General features: G+C 38.4%; 1 protein-coding gene and 1 long non-coding RNA gene across 6 annotated transcripts in view; both read right to left on the bottom strand.

Moving 5' to 3' along the window:
• LOC138012477 (semaphorin-5A-like) overlaps positions 1–24,858 on the bottom strand; it is a 63,760-nt gene that overhangs the window by 28,600 nt on the left and 10,302 nt on the right. For 2 of the 5 annotated variants that reach the window (XM_068859256.1, XM_068859258.1), the window contains 7 exons: positions 19,587–19,691; positions 12,211–12,316; positions 11,855–11,900; positions 7,760–7,879; positions 2,973–3,087; positions 2,254–2,370; positions 795–916 (listed from right to left, as the gene is read on the bottom strand). In XM_068859256.1, coding sequence (XP_068715357.1) covers positions 795–916; positions 2,254–2,370; positions 2,973–3,087; positions 7,760–7,879; positions 11,855–11,900; positions 12,211–12,316; positions 19,587–19,691 — 731 coding nt within the window. Of the gene's footprint in view, positions 1–794; positions 917–2,253; positions 2,371–2,972; positions 3,088–7,759; positions 7,880–11,854; positions 11,901–12,210; positions 12,317–19,586; positions 19,692–19,815; positions 19,994–20,204; positions 20,520–21,733; positions 21,904–24,858 lie in introns of those variants that run through there. The other 3 variants (XM_068859259.1, XM_068859257.1, XM_068859261.1) reach the window with 3 other exon arrangements.
• Positions 13,502–14,743, bottom strand: LOC138012479 (uncharacterized). Its single transcript, XR_011125043.1, has 2 exons — positions 13,805–14,743; positions 13,502–13,640 (listed from the first exon to the last, which is right to left on the bottom strand). It is a non-coding gene; the product is annotated as an uncharacterized lncRNA (long non-coding RNA).

The following is a 24,858-nucleotide window of genomic DNA, read 5'->3' as shown; positions in this document are numbered from 1 at the left end:
TTTCAACCCACTATAACCCTATGCGTATCATAACAGAAGACCAAACTTAACTGTTCGCCAGGTGCCTTGACACTAGCCATAATATTCATACACCTTGGCCCAACGGTGCAACATCATTAGCCAATATTGGTTTGCGACGTCAAGCGAAAACGGAAACGTACCACTTCCCTGCTAGCAGGTCTCTTTTCCTTTGCTTTCGCTGGCTTGATGAGTACGGGAGAAGAGACCTCTACCATGGGTCGAAATTCACTGCGTTAAGCATGCATGGCGGTTACTTAGCGACCGAATCCTTACGTCATACTTCATGTTGTGTGGGCTCACTTAACAACAGCGTAATTACTGTAAAGAAATGCGTGGGACACAGTTGGCTCAAGTCACAGTCAGCAAACATATCATGGCGCATGCGGTTTGCACGAGGGAGGAGTGCCGTGCCAGGTTGGATCAAAGTGAGTTTCGACCCATGACAGAGGCATCTTCTCCCGTACTCGTCAACCCAGCGAACGCAAAAGAAAAGAGACCTCTGCTAGCACGGAAAACACCAACAGGATCCCAAAAGAAAGGTTAACAGGACAAGTATACCACATCTCATGCGAGTGTTGCCCATGCAGAGGTCGCCGCAGGCACGGTCTGACGAATTTGAGTGCCCTAGTTCCTCCACATTACAAATGGCTCCTCATACGCATTCTGAAAATCCAGGCTGAACTGAACATTCAAGTATAAGCTCAACTACAGATATAACTTTTTACCGCTACACGGTAAGACATTAATCACCCAGTGGTATTTCTTTTTTTTACCTTGCAAATTCTTGCTACCCTAGAAAATTTAAACTTTCCGCAACTAGCGCATTCCAAGGTCCGTTCGCGGAAAAAGAAGTAAACGTAAGGCGCAATTTCAAAGCTTTTTACGAAATCCACGTCTGCAAAAAAACAACAACAACAACAAAAAGTTATGAGCTACCGTGTTACACAAAGATTTAATTTTTAAGCTTTGCAAGTTGAATGGTGTCGTTCCTGGTTGATCTGGTACTCTCTTTGGGCCGATTTACACGGTACGATTTTTGTCGCATGCAACTTGCTTACGATTGTCGCGTAAGTCGGAAAAAATGTCGTTGCATTTTAAAACATGTTTAAAACGCTGCGACAATCGTAAGTTATGTCGTAGGCCTGTGGTAAGCTTGTCGCATTCTCTACGTGCACAAATCCTTTAACCCTTTAAGCCCCGAGGGGTTCCCCATTGACGAGTAAAATCGTCTGGCGTTAGACAGAGTAAAATCTATAAGTGCCATTTGGCACTGTCGGGGCTGAAAGGGTTAAACAGGGACATAGTTTTTTCACGCTGTTAGCTTAACCCTTTAAGCCCCGAGGGGTTCCCCATTGACGAGTAAAATCGTCTGGCGTTAGACAGAGTAAAATCTATAAGTGCCATTTGGCACTGTCGGGGCTGAAAGGGTTAAACAGGGACATAGTTTTTTCACGCTGTTAGCTTAACCCTTTAAGCCCCGAGGGGTTCCCCATTGACGAGTAAAATCGTCTGGCGTTAGACAGAGTAAAATCTATAAGTGCCATTTGGCACTGTCGGGGCTGAAAGGGTTAAACAGGGACATAGTTTTTTCACGCTGTTAGCTTAACCCTTTAAGCCCCGAGGGGTTCCCCATTGACGAGTAAAATCGTCTGGCGTTAGACAGAGTAAAATCTATAAGTGCCATTTGGCACTGTCGGGGCTGAAAGGGTTAAACAGGGACATAGTTTTTTCACGCTGTTAGCTTAACCCTTTAAGCCCCGAGGGGTTCCCCATTGACGAGTAAAATCGTCTGGCGTTAGACAGAGTAAAATCTATAAGTGCCATTTGGCACTATCGGGGCTGAAAGGGTTAATACACCTCTTTTACCCCCCCCCCCCCCCCCAAACGTTTGCATAATCATTGTTTCACCTGGGAGACATGAAGAATGCAATTTTTTTTTTTTTTTTTTTTTTTTTGGGGGGGGGGGGGGGGTAAAAAAAGAGGTTTATTATGGGATTTTTGCAAGTAGAGAATGCGACGAAAATCTTACCGTGTAAATCGGCCCTTAGGAAATTCCAGTCGTAATTCAACGACGTCTTCTCCTAACGAAATACAAAGCTTTCAAGTGTTTGATAGACATAATTGCAGAATCCTAAAAAAAATATACTCAATATATTTATCGTAGTACTGCTTTTAGTTTAACGGCATAATTTTCATTCACAGGAAAAGATCCAAGAAATTGATTTGACTCACCGTCATAAAATGCGCTCCTTTCTCTTGAAGTAAAGACATTTGTCAACTGAGGTTGCTTAAATCTCTTACTATAAATGATCGACCTGCCTTGACTGGCCGTAAAGAGAGTCCCATCCTCTGTTAAACAAAAAAACGAGAGCATTGTTACTCAGTGGACTCGTAAATGTAATTTCCCCTAGATGTCTAGTTTGTTTGCAGAGGTGTGGTAGATCGAGTAAAGTTAACTTTTCTCTGTAAAATGATGAAATGGGGTTACTTTAAAACAGCACAATTTCAATTGTTATGAAAATGAACAAGGACTAGCAATAAATGACAAAAATCAATTTAAGCATGCTTGGATACCACTTTGCCACATCACGCCATCCAAACCTTGCGCTACTTGAAGTTGCTGTAAATAAGCTTTGACTGCATAAGACATACAGTGCTCCAAATACAGTTTTTGTTGGAGGATTATGATATGAAAGAACTGGTCTTATAATGATGCAAACAATCTTTGAATGGTTAAGTTATCGAAGATGTTGCATTATCTTGTCAAAGCTGAGCAATAAAGATAGTGTGTAATCCTAATTATGCCTTCCATTTTCCACAGAAAGCCTGTAAAAAATCAGCAAAGACGGGAAGTAACCGCACTCTACATATAGATTACAAAGTTTTTCTGGCATTAAATTCCTCATTGACTGCTCTGTGCCACAAAGCAAACACCCATCATGTTTACAAACCTGTTATGATGGCTGTGTCATTCTGGTCTGGTGATGAGCTTGGTATGTCGTATTTTTCATCTGACTTAAATACAAATCCTTGATTGCTTCCTGGAGCATCATTTAAATTCGTCCTCTGGAAAAGGTCAAAACATAATTATTAATAAATACGATAGTTTTTAGGTGATACAAGTGACATGATAATAACTTTTGGCTGACATTCCAACTGTCTTTGATGTCGTGAATGTGGCCATGCCATATGTAGATCTTTTATTCAACTAGCGTGAGGTTCGTACTGGCTAAAAATTGGTCGAGTTCCTATTTTTGCAAGTTTATGGAGCGAAGTCCATATACTTGCAAAAAAAGGAACTCGACCAATATTTTCCCAGTACAGACAAAACAAACTAGTTCGATTAGGTTTTTATTATATTGGCTCTCTTTCGCTAGGTTTTCTTTTCCTTAACTCTTGTTTATCGCCAAACAGAGCAAGAAATCCGCGGCCATTACAATGCTGACGTAAAATTCGTTTTGGAACTCTGACACTCCATGACTACATAAAAAACATTTTAATGGAAACAGATAATGGGAACGGTTTCGCAACTTATATACGCTGCTTCGTGACCGGTCCATCTTAGCGGTCCGTATTGCAAATTCGGACCGCTCAGAGAACCAATCAGAATTCTCTCCGCTCAATGAAAAAAGCCAAGGACTTGGGATGTCGTAGGAGACAAATTCATAACTTGAACTACCTCTCCAATTTTCAGGTCTGTGCGGTACACAGTTTCTGAGTTTCTTGTCGAAACGTTTCACGCAACTTTATAGATTTTTCTATGGGGCCGTCAGGTGGTGAACCAAAATCAAGGATGGCACAGTCGGTTAGTGCGCGGCCTAGGTGCTAGAGGTCCTGAGTTCGAATCCCGGATCTCGCATCCTTGTTTCGACTTCTTTCCTTTCCGTGTAGCTAAGTAGCTTTAAATACCCGTAAAGCGGAGCACTGATGGAGAGGGGGGAGTAAAATGAGCGCACCATCGACCTCAGGTTTGTCAGTTGAATTACTGTTACGAGTTATCGACGTAAAATATGGTTACTTTACTTTACATCTGTAGTTCACGTGACCCAGAAAGCGCTTACTCTTCACTCGCGAGACAGGGGCACCCAACGAGAATATTGTTCGAAACCACTTAAAAATACAGTTGTTAAACGTATTTTAGTATTTAAACGGTAGATATAGGCAAATTTTTATCCCCTAGAAATTTTTCATCTCTTTGGATCTCCGAGCTGAAAGTCTAGTGATCTGAAAATTACAGGGATCAAACCTTATCTTTTGGAAAATTTCAGGCAGAAAGAAGGCTCCCGAAAATTCTAGGTGACCTTTTTAGGGTAAAAATCTGTTAAAAATGGGCAATTATACCATTTTTTAGATGTTCGAAAATCCTAGGCCAGGCAGGCAAGCAAGAAATTTTACAACAAATGTTCCGCCGAAAATTCTTGATCTCAAATCGTCTTCCGAACACATATTTTCCGAAAATAGCTGTTATTACAGTTGAGCCCACGTTTCAGCGGTGTTAGTTTCAGAGCGCGCGGAAGCGAGGCTTTCGGGTCAACTTTCGATCAAGACACAGGAAAGAGCCTAGTAAGAGATTTAGCGTTCGAAATGCGCAAAAAATAATGAGTTCCCATCCAGAATTTCTGTTTTTCTCAGAAGAAGAGAAACTACAGCTGTTAAATGGAAGATGCCCTCGCCATCTGACAAAGCCTACGCTGAAAACGTGGCTTTCTTATCGCGTAGGGACAGCAGAAGATGGTTCTGCTTCGAGCGACGTGGGCTCAACTGTAATAACAGCTATTGACGTTAGGTGCGGTGCCCCTGGCGAGACTGTACACATGAGTATAAACTGATCTCCTAAAGTCCTTGAAACATTTAAACTGCAGAGAATCGTAACGAGACACATTTTCCAATCAAGACAGATTTCATTGTCTGGTGTCAAGCAACTGACAATTCGGAAATTCAAAATGCTGTATTTTCTAAACCAAAAACGTTACGTAACCGGTAAAAAGGATTCATTTCTCGGTCATCTTCAACCTCGTATAGGTAAAAATCCGTCTAAAAGACTTCCCGGTTTTCATTTTAGAATTCGATGTAGTCACTGTGAAAACAACTGTTAATTGGCATTATATATCCTAAGGAAGAAAGGTCTTTTTGCGGAAGATGCGATCAAGATAGATGAACTACTCGAAATTATGAGTGAGAAAATAAAAACTTCCAAGGGATATATTTCCGCTTCTGCTTCGGAGGAGGATTCTGAATAATGTAAAATCAAATAAACTTGATTGTCCGATCAGTGGAAATACTTTAACACAAGGTGCAAGACATCCAATTAATGAACAGAAATAAAACCACAGCTTGTCACATCTACAAAAAAACTGTTTTTGTTCACGTTCTAATAAAAGTTTTTTTCCGAGGCAGATAACAGACGTATTTTTTGAGCCCATTTTTGCGTGACGTAAAATAAGGAACTTGGCTGGCTGACGCCGCAAATTCGCTGAATTTGCAATGCCTAATCATGTGTTTCCCGCCTTTTGAAGGAAAATGATGAGTAGCACAATCATGATGTACATTTGTGTAACATAGTGAAATTTCACAAAATTTTTCATACTGTCATAAAATTTGATGAAAATGAACCTAACACAATCAAATAACCTCTTAAGCTGATATCTTAATGTAAAATGTAATTTTTTGTACTGATGGAGCAATTTTCAATTTACCCATGATCCCTTGCGGGCATGGTTATCTCTTCATTTTGCCTAGATTGAGCTTATAAACTGTGTTAAAAGACCTGAGTTATTCTTATTTTTAACTTTTGACATTACAGAGATGTTAATTGCTTGATTCGCAATTGTGAAATTCCCGCGAAATTTTCCACGTGGATTGCAAAACACAGGGCAAAAATCGGCTCAAGTCCGGAAAAAACCGGTTTAACTGGATAAAAACAAGTTAAGGCCTGGTAGCAAAGCTTGTTTATCACTATTGGTTCTGAGGGAACGTTTGGGAACGTGTCGAAACGTTGTAATGGCAGATCTGCAAGGGGAAAGCGATCAAAGTGTACTTTTGGTTCGTTCGCGCTCTCAAAGTCAAGAAGTGTTTCAGACTCACAAAGAGGTCTCATTCTTTCACAATTTGAATTGGTTCTTTCTGAGCTTTGGCGTGTAATTTGTACGTGAAATGAGCATTCTGTTTTTCTTTGGATTTCGTAATGTGAGCTTGGACACGCAAGATACAGAGGACATTTCACGAAGCTGTGCTTCGGTCCTAAAGCAAATTGTAATGGCGGACGATTTGTTTCAGACTGAGAAAAAATGCTCTGGCTTCTCGTGTGCTGAGAAATTTTTGGTGAAACTTTCTCCAAAGCAACTACCACAAATGAGCATTCTCGAACCATACTTAATTCTGCCTAACCACAAAACATTCGAAGGTTACAGCCGCAAATTGTAAAAACAGCACCGAAGATTTTAGGAGCGTGACGCTCAAGACTGTTGTGCTTTTCGCCTTCTTTTCTCTCATAGGTGAGAAATTAACCACATTTTTTTTGTTTACTAGTTGCAACATTGTGAATGTGAAATATGTTGTTGATTTCGTTGTGATGAGGAAAGAACAAGCCGTCTAACGAACCTTATTTTGTTTGTCTTGCTCGTTTGCGTGTTACGCGTGACGCGCCATTTTTTGTCCCCAAAGTGAACAACCGAATCCGTTTATTCTAAAGTTAAGCGACCGATTTCGCTAATCTACACAGTAAATGTTCCCTAATATGTAAGAAGTATATCTGCAAAATTTGAGTGGCTAACGCTTTTTACGAGCAGAGATATGACCCGAAGTGTTCGCTCAAGATACTGGTTTCCCAAATGTACATCATGATTGTGCTACTCATCAATAGGATGCTCTAGTTAAGCATGAAAAAGTTTTTTTTTGGTAATATGAGGTCCTCAGCACACTTTGTGTTGTGTATCACCGTGCCCGTTCGGTTTTTTCCCAACCCGGTCATCCTTGTAAATAATGCACCATCCCTTATGTTAATAAACATCGTCTCATTTCCTGCTGTGAATTCACTTACTCCTCCTTTTTAAAGTTATTTCTCACGCAAACACTTTTGGACATTGATTTATAAGCGTTTCAGCAATTCCCCTCCTTTCTATAGTTTCTTTAAGGGAAACCACATGTAGCCAAAGACTGCCGACTTTAATTCAAGGACAGCAGCGGTTCCACATCACCAAATCATCATATCCTGTTATACAGGAAGTACGTGGATGGGTGCATGAATCTGTTATTTGGACTTTAATCGACTCAAAAGTGTTCTAACATTGAACACTTTCTCAAAATCACAGTCAACTCCTCACAACTTGAGCCTCTGACTTAGTTTCTCTTTCTCAAAAAGTCAAAAAGAAATTTAGACTCAGAGAAAATACTTGGGATTTGGCAGGAAGCTACAATCTTGGACAAAAAGGGTTGAGAATATTAAAAACAGGGGTTCTTTTGCGCACTACGTCCTCAATATCGCACATTATTAGCGATCCCCCTCCCCCCTACAACCAATGTTGATAAGCCCAGGTTCGACATGCTTTGTTTCGTCTAGCAACATTGATCAGGGGGAGTGGGGGCAAAAAGAGAGCTTCTTTTTCATACTCGTGATCGGAGTTTAGTCCAAAAGCAGAGTTTTCTCAACAATTTTGTCCCAGATTGTAGGTTTGACAGTCCTGGACAGCCCTGACACTGGACAACAATTTGGAACCAAATGTGTAATGATATTACTAACATTTTTCCACGAACAGCTTCCACTGTACTGCTTTTCAATCCAACAAAGTAAAATCCTGTCCTTCAATGGTAACATCAACTTGACAAAAGCATCACCGGGATGGTTTAACACATTCCATGACTGAAAGAGATTTGAAACAAAATTCAATGCATTTTAAATTTGAGAATAATTTCGTCAAGGAAAATTAACAACAGCAAGATTTCGTTTAGCAAAAGATGCTTAACTGATAAATAGTTCTCGTCACTTTAATGAAGTACTTGTACAATTTATACCTTTGGTTGAACATCATGTCCTACAAAAATTATGAATGAACACTGAATAGTTGCAAGCCAGTAAGTGTAACATCTTTGAACTCTTAATTTGTAAATGATGATCTACGTGTGCATGTACATCACGTTGTCTCATAACTTCAATAATATTACAACAGCCAGCGAATGCAGACGAGTTTCCAGCCGTTGTTTCTGGGAGAAACGACTGCATTTGTAGGCTACATAATAGGGACTTAAAGATCTACGACGCGGTGGTCAACGAGAACGCCACGAAACAACAATATCATTGGGGGGGGGGGGGGGGGTACTTTAGGAATTTCTGGGTGGGGATGTGCCGCTGGGACCCTGGAACTCTTAGCCTATACCAGAGCTAGTTTCAGCTGGATTTTGCTACCCTATACTAGAGTAAACTCCCCAAAGGACTCCTATCCTAGAGTAGCTGTTTTCCAGAAACTGAGGTCACTAGCACAGTCTAAAGCAAAGCCAAAACAAAACCTTATACCACAATCGCTTCTGTCTTAAAAAAGGATTTATTTATACTTGTCCAGATTTTTTCCATCAAGTCCTAAATTTCAGGTTAACATAATTGAATAAAGAACCGTCACGAGTGTTGCTTTATGGGTGCAACAGCAAGAAAACTCGACTTCCTAAATAACCTACACGGGTACAACCGAAACAACAATGCCAAGCAATGCCAAGCACGTACGTACGCACTATCAAGACAATGAATTGTTTAATTTTAACAAGTATTAATACCACCGATTTCCGTTTGAGTCCCGATTTTTGACAGTTAATAATATCCAGTAGCGTTTTACGATAGTCATATATCAACGCTGTTCAGGCTGAGTCGTGAAAATTTAAACTTGCCGATTCCATTTCTTTTTAATTTTTGAGTAGCATTGCGGTTTTGACGACAACGTGAGCGTTCAAATGTGAATCTTTCGTTCTCTATTTTTGCTCTGCAACCGCTCGTACCAATTTATTTTTAGGATGCTTCGGCCACATTGTAAGACCCAAACGGGATGGGCAAACCGCGAGAAACTTACGATAGTGCAACGTTATATTTTGAGGTGACGTTTTCGTCGACGTCGGCGTTGTAGATCTTAAACTCCCTAATAATTATACAACAACTGCAGTGCCAAAAAAAGCAGATGCAACACAGCATACAGATGTATGCGCCAGCAAGAGAACTGGTGGGCATAAATAAAATAGGACACGTAATTTATTTTAAATAAATAAATAAATGTTTACTTGATGCACAGGTCCTTTTGTGGGTTTTTTACACACACAAAGAAACCTAATACTTTTTCTAGAATCAAACAATGACATTATCTTTAAGAATCAGCACTGACAGGAGGCAGGCCACAATTAGCTTATTACATGTATATGCTAGTTGTGCCTTGCGGCAAGTGCCAACGAGGCAAAATTGTTTTATGTCTCTGGAATGTGTGAAAGTTTGACACAGAGGTAAAATTATTTTACTATAAATGAAGGTAGGAAAGGAAGAGTTTGAAGTAACTCTGATAAGAGTCTTGGTCTTGAAGGCATAATTTGAGGAATTCCATAATTTCAAAGTGTGTATATGTTGAGGGAGTTTTACTTAAGTTCGAAGCAATATCTTGTGACGTTGAAGTGTTACCTTAGGTTTACTGGTTGTTTGAGTATTGTTTGAATAAATGTGCGCATGAATTTTCGTTTCATTTTTTCATTCAATCAAAAAAAGATAAATACAACAAACGTATGAAGGTTTTTGACTGAACCCTTGGATATTACATCGATTACACTTTATTTACACACTTTGAGAGTGTTCTGTCTGAGTCCAGATTTTAACGTAAAAACGTTATACTCTGTCCAGAGAAAGGTGGATTGCTTTTGTAGTGGTATACACTGTCTCTGGTTGAGAATTTACTCTAAAACAAGAAAATGAAGGTTTGATTATCGAGCAACTGCTGCCATAAAGAATAGGTGACAGAAAAAGCACTCTGCGGTGAACATAAACCATGACAACTTAAATGGTATGCTGAAAGTTAACTATCAGTATAAACACAAGCTCGACTATTACACTGATGGCGTAAAAACTTTCGGCAGCCCCTTGTAGGGAATGTGTTTCATCGGCGCAACTCAAACTTTCACGCACGTGGTGATGAAGGTTATAATAACAATAATAATAACAGCACTGCATTTCACATTGAATGAACCCTGAAAAGCAATGTCTGCTAAGCTAAAGAACCCAACATTTAGTTGTCGGCTTGTAACGGCGATTAACCAGATAATAAATGTATTGAACGCAATAATCAAGCAATATTGTCTACCCCCGCTTTGTCCAAGCTGTGAGTGGTTTTAATTACGCAACGCTGGAGTTCAAGGACAATTCTTTGTGCTATAAGAAGATGTGTTATAGTAATTTGTTCAATTCTTTGATCTGAAGTCTTTAAAAACATGGCAATCGACGAAAGAAAGCACTGCTTTAAAATTGACAAGCGAACACGCTGGTTCGAAATTGACAATTAAACACGCTGGTTCGCAAGCGAACACGCTGGTTCGAAATCGACAAGCGAACACACTCGTTCTGTCCGAAATTTGTAGGTATAACCCTATTCCTTGATCAGCCGCTGCTTACAATTCAATTTACAAACACGTAAGGCAACTACAAGCGCCTCCAATCTCACCAGCTGAATCGTCCGCTGAAACAACACACAAACCACACGGTGGAAGCGACACATGCAAAAACGTGACGTCACTACCCAAATATGGAGTATTACTTACACCCAAATATGGTCAAAAAAGGGTCCCTTACGCTGAGATGAGATTTTTCTTCTGTAATCACGTACGGCTCTATGATTTGCCAACTCGACGGCCGACCCTCTGGGGTCGGCCGCCTCGTTGGCAATAATTATTTTCAAGCACCAATGAGTCAAACTTGAACAGGGACCAAACAGAACGCTTCAGCTAGTGGTCAATGCAAAACTTAAACCCATCATAGGAACTCCATTAGATATAAGCACACAAACACAAAGAAAATTTAGCTGCTTTCCTCCATGCCTGGACAACAACAAATGAATGTAGTTATATTTGTGGAATGCAGTTATGGGGACAAGATCACTAAGCTGGGGTCACAAAAGGTTTATGCTTCAGTTTTAGGGACAAACAACTTTTCATTGCTCCTTTTTTTTAAAGAAAATAGACCTACTGCTAGTCAGCAGGGGTTTCATTAGAAGCTGGTAATCACACTAGAGGTATACCGCCATCTATGTTGTCAGAAATTTGTCTCTCAATGCCAGCTACTCTGCCTTGATTTTCACTCAAACCCTTGTAAAAGACAAGAGTGACCGCCGCTTACATTGATTAGCCTAGGTATCATGCGACATTACTAAGAAATGAAGCAGCGCAACACCGAAACACTGAATAACGTTTTAGGCCTGATATTTAATCTCAAATCCGACCTTTGTCTGGTTAGTATTCAATGTATGGTGGGGTCACACGTGATTGAGTAAACATACAGTACTTAGACCTTGAAAATATGTCACATGTTAAAATGATGTGACTGCATTTCAAACCCAGTCTCCAATCTTCACTCTGCTTAGCCTGCATTTTGTACTGACCAGTTGCATAATGGCCCTAGTCCAGCCTTTTGCTACTGTTAAGTCCATGGTACCACCAAATATGGGAATTAGGGACAAAATCTTTAATTCAGGGAAGGGTAGCAGGCTGTTTTGACAAAATAGAGAACGTTTTGGGCAACACTTATTTCAATAAATCCACCATCACATCTGGTCTGCTAGCTTGTACTTTCATTGGTAACATTTGGAGTCTTTATAAAACTCACCACGTAACTGTCCATGTTGTCCAAATTCACCAGAAAAGCATTATTCCTGGAAATATAAAAAAAAAAACAATGATGCTCAAATGCACTCAAGAATTGCGTTGGCCGACATTAGCCGACGCGTTGGTGGGATCCGATTTTTAACTTTTACCCTATAATCATGGACATATCAAAAGCAAGTTACAAGGCCACATCAGGTTTCCCTGTACTCATATGCAAATCAGATCGAGTGCTACATGATTTCTGTCAGGCATTGTGCAATTTGCACAATGTGAGAGTAAGTGAATTGTAAATGTTTGGCATAAATTACTGGTAGTTACAAAAGACAACATCTGATTGCTCAGAGGTTTACAGCTCACCTTGCTCCAACTAGAAGGTTGTTGTGGTTTTCATCAATGGAAAGTACATAGTATGTGCTGGTGTTCACTCCGTTAGTCTTAAAAGTTTTGATAAACTGCTTGATCTCTGTAAAAAAACACAGAACATTTCACAAGAAACTAAAACATAATATCAAAAAATTGAGTGAAATTCCACTGTTACATGTGGTCATCATTATTAATACAATAAACACGATTTCTAGGCTTAAGGAAATATAATGATGATTTGGGCGAGTTTCATTCCTAGAGACTCTATAGGGAATGTCTTGGGTAAAAACTGAAATTTAATGTAATTGAAATTGCAGGCAGGGGTGTCTCAAAAACACAGACCTAAGATGTAAGACCTAAGACATACCTCAGAAAAATCTCAAAAACTGCAGACCTTAAGATCCCTACCAAATCTCAAAAACTAAGACTTAAGACCCCTGTCAAATCGCAGAAACCAAGACTTAAGACCCCCACCAAATCTCAAAAACTAAGACCTGAGACTAAAAGAATGTTGCCGATAATAGAGCAGGTACTCAGTGTGGAAAAGATCTCTGCCTGTACAGAACCGGCAGTACTAGTTTGAACTCTGCGATCTCTTGAAGGCCAGTTCGGTCACTCTCCACTTTTCCGGTTCGTATTTCAAAAATTGATTTACAGTTTATTACTTTATTGCAGGGTCAAAAGCTCATGTTTGTGAGTTTTCATTTATGCCATGAAGCACACTTTTCAGTAAAAAGTCAAAATGATCCAATACAACTCTCCTTAAATTATCAGTCGATGCCCGAAATGTACCTACTATCTTTCTTGAGGGCACTACATTGTAATGAACAGTGACTGGAATTATTGCATTTAAATGTAATACCCCAATGACTAAAACAAATGATTTAAAGTCAACTGGTCTCATTTTGACAACGACTTTTTCAGCAGTAAAACCAGTGAGAAAATTGTCGTGACTTGTAGCACGATACACATGTACATTAGTGGTTGCTCAAATATATTTTCCAATATCTTTGCAAGCTAATGACGGATTTCGTTCAAATTTTCTACCTTAGTTGAACAGGGATTGTTGTTAAGTGATATGTTAAAAAATTATCATTTGGAAGAACATAAGAACAAAAAACTCTTCAAAATGCAAGAAAATAGTTACAAAATCAGCGTGTAACGCGTAACAGCTAATTTGCATGAAATAGTTAAAAAAGTAAAATTTCACCCTCAATGCAATCTATTTAAGACAATTCAACAGAGCAGAAATATTAAATAGGAAAAAATGACACTATACGCAAAATTACAGTTCTCCACATTTATTTTACAAATAAAGAGAATTATAATTCTAAGGACGGTTGCCCTTTAGTGCTTGTGTAACGCTCAAGGTCCGACAGCGCTCCATGCCTTACAAATACCAGGCTAGCGACTTCCAAACGCACCTACAAAAGAAGAGAATTTGTTTGAGTAAAGTTCATAACATTGTTTACCATCGAGTACGAAAGGTTTTCAATGATCTCAAACGGCGATGAAGAAATAAAGAATTTTCGTGATCGGAAACAAATCTGTTGCGTACTTTCGATTAGTAAAATTGAATATTACTTACCCACAAGAAAACCTGTATCTCAGCCTCTAGTTACCAACCGTCGCCGATACACAGCTGCAGCACAGTTCACTTACTGGTCTTCAAATCCTGCTAAATTTTATAGTCTTCAGTAGGCTTAAAACGAAGAAATTCTACAAACAGTGAATCGGAAACATATTTCCAGTTGAACTCCACGTGTGTTCAGCGTAACGATCAAATTACAACCACGCTCGTAGCAGAAAACGTGCCAAATCAAACTAGAATTGAAGACACTTTCCAGCCGAAATCCACAACAAACATCGAAGGAGTCCTGTGTAACCTCTCCTTAGTATCTTGGGGGGTGTTTATATAACAAATCAGGGGCAAAAAGCGGGAAAATATCAGAGGTAAGTGGACGTGACGATTGCGTTACACAATAGTGTACAAGGACTTTAGAGATGAATACTGAGAAGAAAAGCATTTCAAATGCTGAAAAGGTGGAGGGAATAAAAGATCTTCAGGGCTTAAAGGCCTCTCTTTTGTTAGAGAGAACATCACTGACATGAAAAAACTAGACAAAAATGAAACAGCTTTTGGGCTTGCTGGCACTTTGTGACACCTTTGTGGGGAATTACAGAAGAAAAGAAATAATATTTATTAAGTGCCTTTGACTGTAAATGAATAAATAATTGCCTCTTTTTAGTATACATGATTTAGAAGTAGTTGTGTTAGTTAAGTTTGTTGTATTTTAGAGATAATAGTCATGCTAAGCAAACCAAATAGTCAGATGCCACGCCCAAAAAGGATTCTGGGTAATTTCTAAAACAAGCTGTAGACAAGAATTATACCCTGAAAATTTTCCAAATATGTTTCTTTGATGTTAATTACTTAATATCTGGCAAGTAATGATGATTTGGGGATATTTTACACATTTTCATGAAAGTGCTCTATGTTACACTGGTGTACATGTGTATCGTGCTACAAGTCCATGTATGATTTCGTATTGATAAAGACAAAACATAGAATTGATCTTTTCCTAAGGAGGTCACTTTGCAGAAAGGACAGAAGTTTGTGTATGCAGTTTTTTTGTCAGAAATATTTTTTTCGGCCCTTGTGAACTTGCTCAAAACTACAATGATCAGTAGATTGGCAGCATTGTTTATTTCAAATACCATTCACCAATCCTAAAATATGATGACTATATTTTTACATCAGAGTTCAATACAACTCAACTCATGTCCTGAGTTCCATAATTTCCAAAAGACTTGCCATTGAGCATTTTGCATGAGCTTGCTTTGTTCTTAGCCACCTTGGTTGTGATTTCTTCAAAGATCAATTTCAACATCAAAAAGAACTTGTGGGCTCCATCATCAGCAACATCATTTATTTAAGTCTAAGGTCTTAGTTTCTGAGATTTTGCGGGCATCTTTGGTCTTTTGTCTCTGAGACTTGGCCATGCAGGGTCTTAGGTCTAAGTTTCTGTCATTTGGGGGGGGGGGGTCTTGTAGGTCTTCAAATTGCAGCATTTTTGCCAGTAAAAACATTAAAAATTAATATTAATCAAAAATTGGTCCAATGACCCAATGATATTTAAAAGAGTGACTTAAATTAAATCAAAAATTGTGGTTTTTTAAAACTGATCATTCCTTTCTTTTTATTATGCTGGCAACTGCTCCTCTGCCCCACCCCTAATAAACCCTAATCCTAAAAACATATTTTAATACATTATATGTTAAAACATGTCTTGTTTCTTTAATGGTACATTAAAATTGTGAACAGGGTCTCTGATTACAGTTTAAATGATTAATTTTGAACACCAGACATCTTTAATCACTTCCAGGATGAAATCTACAGGTTAGTATCTAATGACAATTCATTTCTGACAAATATGATGTAATTTCTACTCAATTTTTTCTTAACTTAATTGTTTTGGGTGTACACATAAATTTGAAAATAGCAGAAATCCTTAATCACTAAATGACACTAAAATAAAGGATATTCATTACTTCATCAATTAAAAGAACTGAAGACACTTGAGCACTCAACAGTTTCTAATGAAAAAGTTGTGTTGATGATCAATTACATCTATACAAAGAATACAGTATTGAATCCACTGCAGGGGTGAGAGACAACTGTAGCCAATTTGGGAAGAAAAACATCTGAAACATATTATTTTAAAATGCTCGATGAGACAAAATGCCTTTTCAAGAAACCCCAAAAACTGCTGCTTGAGCAACAGAACAGTGGGAAACCCTGATGCGACTATGTCATATTTAAACTGCAAAATGTAAGCGTCATAACAGACTGGGTTCTTACTGCTTATAAACAAAAAAACAATCACAGGTATAAACATATTACAACCGTATTTTCACAATCACTTGTGTCATTAAGGCTCAATTACCAGCCGCTGTTTCAAGAAAAGAGCCTGCACTCACCAATTGAGAGCCCAAAATCAAACATAATGTATCGGCTACATTTAACCGTATGGGACTGATCTCAAGTTAACATACTAAATTACGAGGAACGAAATTTCATTCAAACTTAAAGGGGAATACTGTACATGTTTCAGATACCAAATCCAGTGATTGAGAAATGAACTACTCATGCAAAATTATGCTGCTATCCCACCAGTAAGCCATCAACCTTATGGCGTACTCAGCTACTTATTGAAGACAATTACACTGGAAATAACAAATTATTCTCCTATGAGGTGAATTCATGTCCAACATTTTATCTATCTCTACCACAGGGGTATCTGGTATAGCCATCTATTTTGGTTTTCAAAAGACATCATAGGGGATATGACCAGATGTTGGTCGTGTTTCTCAATAGGGAGCTCAAGCAAGAACTTTTTTGAGATGTGGACGGCAACTGGAAGTGAGCTGTTTTCCCTTTTAGCTTGTCTTCACACAACTGCATTTACATTGCTAAGTATCATTTCTCTATTAGAGATGATTATTAAAAAATCTGGGAGACACCACTGTCCTAACTTGCGAAATGGTCTCTTCTGGTTGCCATCCACGTCTCAAAAACGCACGTCCTTATTAGCTCTCTAATAATGGAAGGCAGTCATGTTGGCCCTGGAGGATTTGAGGTCTGTTCTTGTGCAAACATTAAATATTCCTGTATATTTTACTTCAGTTAAATACATTGTACATGCATGTAACATGGCTGATGATTGGGCAAATGAAAACCAACTGATAATTTAATTCACTATAGTTCATCTGGCCTTTTGCATTTTTTTTTTTTGTACATTTGTATAACTGGCCAGGTTAAAATATTTCTTGATAATGACCAAAACAATAAAACTAGCTGTTTGTTCTATATTCTTGACATGGTCTTTAATTTAGGTGTATTATCGAATGCATCTTAAGGAATTTTACTTTACTCCTTTATTTTAAAACCACGACCCCATAACCTCATACTGCTTTAAATGCTATCGTGTAGGTAAACAGAAATATATCAATTTATCTATCTATACATCTGGAGTGACATTAAAAATTAATGCCCTGCAGCCACTATTGTCTGATCCTTACAGTAGTGGCATTGCTTGAAGAACAAAACACATGCATTGTAACAATAATGTGGCCATGCAAGTACTTTATGACACCTTTAATTGATACATGTAACAAGTTGAAGTACAAGTTGAAAATTTATTCTTACCTTACCAGGGAACTACAGATATTACTGTAACTAGTACTTTGCGCAAAGGGAAATTTGATTCTTTGCTATCTTAATGCGATATTGTTTCATTGAAAAAGCCCCAGTGAGACGTCACTTTGTCTTGTTTACATGCTTTTTTTTAAAACTTAGGTCTGCCGAGACATTTAAAATAACACTTCCTCTTCCCAACCAATGTATCTCAAAGGCCTTAATCTTTCAGGGAAGGAAGGATTTAAACTCAAATCTCCTGCTTAATTCTTTAATCATTCCACAGTTTTATACCCGATGGTCTGTATTTTAAGACATAATCTAGCTAATCAAACAAGAAGGCCTACTTGGAGTAAATAGGTAGAAAATCTCTAAATCTCCACAGTATCAAATTTGTTTCACATAACAGAACAGCTGTACATCTTTCTACGTTTTTTTTCAAAACTTATTGAAAAATGGAAAACTTTTTTTTTCTTCATAACTTCAATTTAGGTGTAAAGCAATTTACTCATTTTCCAGACCATAAAATTATCGGCACAATGACAAATTATCTTTCAGGAAAACTGAAGACGGCTTTGTGTTCTTGACCTTGGTAATAACATATCACAATGGAACAATCTGCATCCCAACAGAGAGGGGAGGAGGGGAAATTTTGAGAGCACTTTGCAAAGAGCTCCAACACTCACAGGGGTGGTTTGGAGTGAGAATGTGGCCTTAGACATGAAAAGCTGTCATTCACAGAATTTGTACTAATTTTAGTCTCAAAATTTGTTTTAATCAGGTCAATTCCATCTGGTTTTTAATTACAGACAGCAATGCAGCATTTCAATCAGATCACCAATTTTCATTGCATAAGAAATCTCAACAGCACAATGATGATTTCTTGCTTGCTTGCTTGCTTGCAAGACTTTTAAAAGTGGGACGCTTGGTTACACGTCAAGGGATTCCATGTAGTTTGTCTGGAAACATATCATTGCATTATTTCTCCACATCACACAGGATCACTATCCGGTTATGTTTAATTGATACTCTAGAGAGGGGAGAGGTGATTCACATTTCAAACCCTACATAAATCATATGAGAAGTGTGAACTTTCCCCAAAAAGAAATTGCTTTACTTAAGACAAATACATGTATGAGATTTAGGACACCTCACTTAGATTAAGCCATTTAAGCTACACATGCATGGATAAAAGTCATTCCGAAAAGGCCAAACCTATTACCTAACACCAGGGATTAGTACTGGAAAAATTTTATCTGTAAACAGCATCTCAATTTTCAAACCTCATTAAGACTAAACTTTTCACTTGAATTTGCTATTCAAAACATCCTAAATTAATGTTGTACTCGGCCAGTGCCTGTTAAATAGTTTTGCAGTAATTTCATTAGAGCCTTTTCTGTTTAATTCATAATCTTGTTTACATGAAATCTCGATGAAAGGATAATTGGAAGCAAAAGAGCCCTCGAGCTATGTCATCTCATTAAACTTCCCGTAGTCTTAAATGTTAGAAATTTCGTTGTATGCTTCAGAGAGAACGGAATGCGATTGCACTCGGTCCAATAGTTACACCAAAGATTCGTCCTTCGCAATTCATTAACCTTATAGATATTTCATTTCCACACAAACACATTCAAAAAGAGAACGAGTTTGCGATTTTTTTTTGTTCGCAACATATACCTATGCAAGAACTTACGGGTACAGATCATCATCTATATATAAAGCCTATATAAACTGCCGACGTCCAAACCAATTACTTGTACCGCGAGGAGGAAATTGCTAATTGTCGCTATGCACAGAAATGCAAACAGAAATAAAGTTTCATAACGAACTTGACAACTCTAAACACTCCCTTTAATCTGTTTGTCAACGAAGAACATCCGAAGTCCATTCCAAAAAAGCGAAAGGGTTCGTTGCCGAATATAAAGTGTGAATTTAATAAATGCAAAGCCATTGATCGGTTGATTAATATTTGCCCCACATTTTGAAGTGTCTTTAATAACAACTGAATATTTACAAACACTGAAAGACTCGACCACTTTATTCCAGTCATGAAATATAGTGATCCACTGAAAACATTATGTCACTGCCAAACGCAAGAAATTACTAACAGGAACAGCAGCAATATCTTTAATGATCATATACATACAATGATCGCTCGTGAATCGCAACATACCTTCGTAGGATGAAGTAGGATATTCCTGACAAGCTGTGGTCGTAAAATAAAAAGCCAACCACATCAACTTTATACCAGTCATTCTGGTTGTCATCTCTCGCAGCTCTACAAGATAATATGGCAATAGATATCACAAACAACCTTTCACCAGACGCACAATATTATATCCGCGTAACCTGAAGGTCACATGGTGACCTAGACGGGAGGGCTTCCAAATTCCAAGATTCACCTCAGAAACTGCAGCTGGATCTAGGGAGTGATTTTCCACCACAAATATGATGCGTTACATTTCTTCGACCACAGTAACAAAGCAATACGTTTTGCTTCTTTTACGCGAAACAACCTTAAATAAGCTTAGCTTACTGAGATGGCGCATGCAATTTGCGACATGAAAGATCTGCCAACGTAAAACACAAAACAATAATAGCTGTTTTACACATTTCATCGAATTGTACGTCAAAATTGTCATCTTTCTGATGGCACTCAAGGGCCAACGCTGTCACAAATGATTCTAATCTTCAGGAATGTCCACGTTTTTCAAAAACTATAGTAAGCTTACTCTACTGCCATTAGCTGAACACCACTCGCTTCCATCAAGCTTAAGATTACAGAACTTACCGAGTCGCCAGAAATATTATATATCAGTCGATGACAAAGCTCTGTGATATAATTCAGTGGGATTGAGTTTTACTACGGCTGCTAATCGATAACGCGTTGGTTGATAAAAAGAATCAACAAAGGTGAAATATAATCCTTGAAGAAGGTCATACAAGTGTGCAACAAAAGTATATTCCCGTGGATACTAGCTCCAAACTGACGAACAGGCAACGACCAAAAACCTTCTTGTCCGACCAAATTTAAAATAATCACACCACTCCATCTCTTAGACGTTTCGTCGCAGTTTTGTCATATTGGTATTGTTGACAAATAAAACACTCGATAAAAGGCCGGCTTCGATTGGATGAGTTAAGTGAACCTAAAATCTAATTACAATGCAAAGTTTTATGCAGAATTGCTCTCTGTCTCGTCCAGAACCAATTAATTGAATCAACTTTACAGCCAGTATCATCAGAATTCATAAACTTACCTGAGGAATTCGAGAAGCTGTTGCAAGTGAGTGATTGCAACAAACAGTCATGTACGGGGAGTTTTAATTTACAATCTGGCGTCGGAGGGCGTTATAAACCTCATTCGCTTTTGTGAGGTTAATAACCACTTCCGGTGTTCGTTTTAGTCATCTTCCCGTTCTCTTTTGTCGAAAATAGCCTCACTGTCTTCCCTTTCACTGGAAACTTAATGAAACGCCAGAACGGCAAACAGCTTTAAATTCGATTTCGCGAGGTATTGTTTTCAGTAATTTTAAGAGTTCTTTCATGCCATTAGTTTGGGGCCACGCATGAATACTTACCTTTATATGTCTACTGAGGGTAAGAAAGCAGAAAACCGCGAAAAGAATAGAAAATTGCTTTTCCGGAGTCTTCCCGTTTTGGTTTGACATACAAATTTATTGTTTTCTCACCTCCTACGGACTTCCTCCCACAAGTAACTTGAAAGCTCTTTCAAATCGATGTCGCTCCATATGCTGACAATCGTTGCAATAATTTAGAAAATACGTATTTTATTTGAAAAAGAAATACATGGAGTAAAGTTACAATACAAATTATGGTCCGTGACTTCAAAATCAACACTAATAGATTAATCAGGTGCAAAAATAGCGATGTTCTTTTCAAATTTTATTTTTGAAAAATGATTTAAACAGCGAAAACAAAATTTTGCATCTTCTTTTTCCGTTCAAACTTTGCTCAAGAATTATTCCGTTTACATGTCATGTAAACGAATATCAAACATCTTGCTAAGTCTAGTTAAGAAGACAGACATTGTGCAACCACGGGAAACTCTTAAATTTTATATCCCTAAAACACAAGACCTTCACGATTGAGGACAACATTTGGCGAGAAAGTCTCGTGAGAAAACACGAGCGAACTTACTTCCTCGTGCAACTTTGCACGGCCAAGACCAATGGCTAAACGAACAAGTTATCTTTTGCAGTTTTACCCGCTGTTGCTGCGGTCGCCGACCTTCTTCAAAGAGGCATTAAAACCGCAAACCGTATTAGAACTACACTTTGTAGATAAAAACAAGCTTACCTTGCACTGTGTTTTTAGTTCTTTGGTTAAGTTAGCAGCCGCTCGTTTTCGCGTGCCAAAGTGGGCAGAAACAAGTTGAACCTCGCTGCGTCACGCAAAATTACGTCCATTTGGTGACATCTTGTCATAACTTTGCGCCACTTAGGAGCGGCCTCCAGGGAGACCAGCTGTTACGAGGGTGTGTGAGATTAAACAATCGGACCGTGGTTAAATCCATTTATTCACGATAAAATTTTTGCCTCACGCAGTCTGCCTTATTTTTCTCGCCGTTTGTATCTCTTTATCTTTGTTCTCAATAAATCATTTGATGTAAAAACAATACCCACTCCCATTAAAAATATTTGGGAAATCTTCCAATCTTCAAAACTCCATAGATTCTTTTTCTCTTCGCTCAGAGATGGTTTTATTTCATTCACTATCGTGAAATTACCAAGTAGTGCCCCAAACTTTAGCTTCGACAAATTTGGTTTCGACGCAAGTGAAAATTATATTTACTTCACACCTTTTAAGTGTCATTAGCTTTTAAAGGAACCTCTTTCCGTTAACAATTATCAGTAATGGTTACCATCAACATATTTTCGTGTATTCAGGGGAGGATCTAAACAACCCAGAAAGAGAGGGCCGAAAAAAATGCGGCCGGCAAGAGCGCACTCCCTTCCCCCCCCCCCCCCCTCCCCCTCCCCCAACATGTTGTCCTATATCCGAAAACTTCACGTTAGTCAAGATGTATTTGAAATAATAAAACCTCTGAAACTGAACTAATCATTATATAAAGTAAAACCACCTGATACACGCTGTATCACTTGGAAGTCGGTCGGTTACAGAAGTTCTCTAAATACAGAGAAAATAGACTAATAACGAATCATAATTGACCACAGTCGGTCGTGACGTGAAACCTCATCAGCGCTAAGCAATTAATTGACCGAACAGTCAAAACGATATGTCCGAAGGAAACCGGTGATTTTCGGCATTTCGAGGTGTTATAAGATTATAAATGCCGATACTTTTTAAATTAATCTCCTAAAACTTGAATCCCTTTCGCAATAGACCTCTTTAGCTTGTATGTTTTGTTTTCCCATTTCAGACGACGTGATGTTCTCAAGGGAATTTTCCTTTTGTTTTTTCATAAGTTATGTGTACATATTCACGTGCATAGGACAACATTTGAAAGAAAGTTTTCCCTAGAGTAACATCACGAGGTCTGAAATGGGAAAACAAAATGTGCATGCTACAGAGCTTTATTGCTACTACCAGTCAAGAGAAAATAAGGGAGAGAGACGGTTTTCTCTTGCAGCAGTCTTTCTCCCGGATGGAACCCTCTTGATAACGAATTCTCGGCTGGATTTTTCAAAACATCATTGCCATGAGTCAAGACTCGAAGCATTCTACAATCACTTCCACAATGGATTTCGCGGCTGGATGAGTGTTATCATCGGCCTTGTTTCCGTGGGAAATCTCGATTTTGATTTTCTTGAAAAATACTTTCTTGTTCATGCCCTTTAACCTGAGGAAGATTTATTAGGCGGAACTTGAAAGTGAAGCGTGCTGCTGAAACGAGAGAACAAGAAGAGGCGCTTCATGCAGGATACTGCTGACGGTCTGCGTAAAAGGAAAATGAATATTGAGGCACTTTCACGTGTTTCAAAGCTAAAAAAGTACCCTACGTGCCAGAGGAATTGTTTGGCTTCTTTGAGCAAACTCTTGATCAAATAGCTTTGTTCTTCTTTCACTGTCCACCATTTCAATATGTTTTTGGAGACGTTGGGCTAAGTGTTTTGCTTTTTTTTTTTTTTTTCATGTGAAAAGCCGATAAACTTCATGTGATATTAATCGTATTGTCACACGACTTGCCACGGATGAATGGCGTCAAACGTCTTGAATATCACTTACATCATCAGCTGCTATTTGGGTGCAGTTATCTTGTCTATTTTAGTGAGGGAAAACGTGGTATTCTTCTTCATTCCATTTTTGGTTTCGACTAAAGCTCTCTTGAAACTGCTTGTGTAGACAAAATTGTTTTTCTTGTTTTTTTCTGCTTTTTTTTTTTTTTTTTTCATTTGTCTTTTCTTTAAGAAAAAGGTCCGTAAAAGTGAGTCTTGATGCAAACTGAGGAAATGAAAATACACCGTTCGAGTGTCAACAACGTCAAAGAGTACTAGTTGCATGAATATTTATTGCATAGAAATTGAATTTTCGATTCCCTTACTTGGAATATAATATTCAACTTTCGAAATTTAAAACTGCCATCGGGACACCTTACTTTTGAAAATAAAAATATTAGTTTAACGGATTTGTCCCTGCAAATTTATCGGAGTTATTTAGAATATTAAATGTCTTTGTGTAGTATAACCTATTTAGAATGATGTACCGAACATGAGGAACATAAAAAATAATACCCGTGGTAAAAGGGAAATGCCATTGTGGCAAGTCGCACTGTGTTACAAATGTAAAAAGCCTGTAATCCATTCAATTTAAAAACTTTGACGGACGTTTTTCGTTGAACCTTCGAGTTTTCTATTTTTTGAGGACGGCCATGTAAGTAAAGCGTGAAGACGAAGGGTCTGGCTACTGAGGGAATGTCTCCTTTTTCACGGCTAGCATTACATGAATTCGTAACATTTCATCCGTGCCAAAAGACCGTTCGCACTGAGACATTTCGGTACGGCCAGCCTGTCAGACATCGTGCTCGAAGCCCCGCTAGCATTCAAATGAGAGTCTCCTTATCTAATAAAGGACGAAAAATGCGTTTAAAACAACATCAAAAATAAGTGACAGTAATTACGAGGAATTCTCTTGGCAAAGAAGATTTACAAAATTACCACCTTCGTGAAATGTGACGGAGGGAGGCTACAATCCTGAACAAAATTGTTGAGACACTTTTTACTTCATTGTTCATATCTAAAGCAATCATTTTCATGAAGTACATCTTCATTATGAGGGATAGCTGGGGTTATTTCCGCTTCTTCATAAATAACACTGTCTAGGCCTCTAGGGTGGGGAAGGGGAGGCAGGAATTGTTGTAATTAATGTCCAAAAGGGCGAAAGTTCAGAATAGCCTCAACCATCAGTTTTGTAGACTACGAGCAACAGTCCCTCTTTCGCCGCTTAGTTAATCGAGTGCGAGG

Source organism: Montipora foliosa, chromosome 8, assembly GCF_036669935.1.
Source record: "Montipora foliosa isolate CH-2021 chromosome 8, ASM3666993v2, whole genome shotgun sequence".
NCBI lineage: Eukaryota > Metazoa > Cnidaria > Anthozoa > Scleractinia > Acroporidae > Montipora > Montipora foliosa.
The sequence above is the reverse complement of the archived record's forward strand: the minus strand, read 5'-3'. Positions and strand labels throughout refer to the sequence as shown.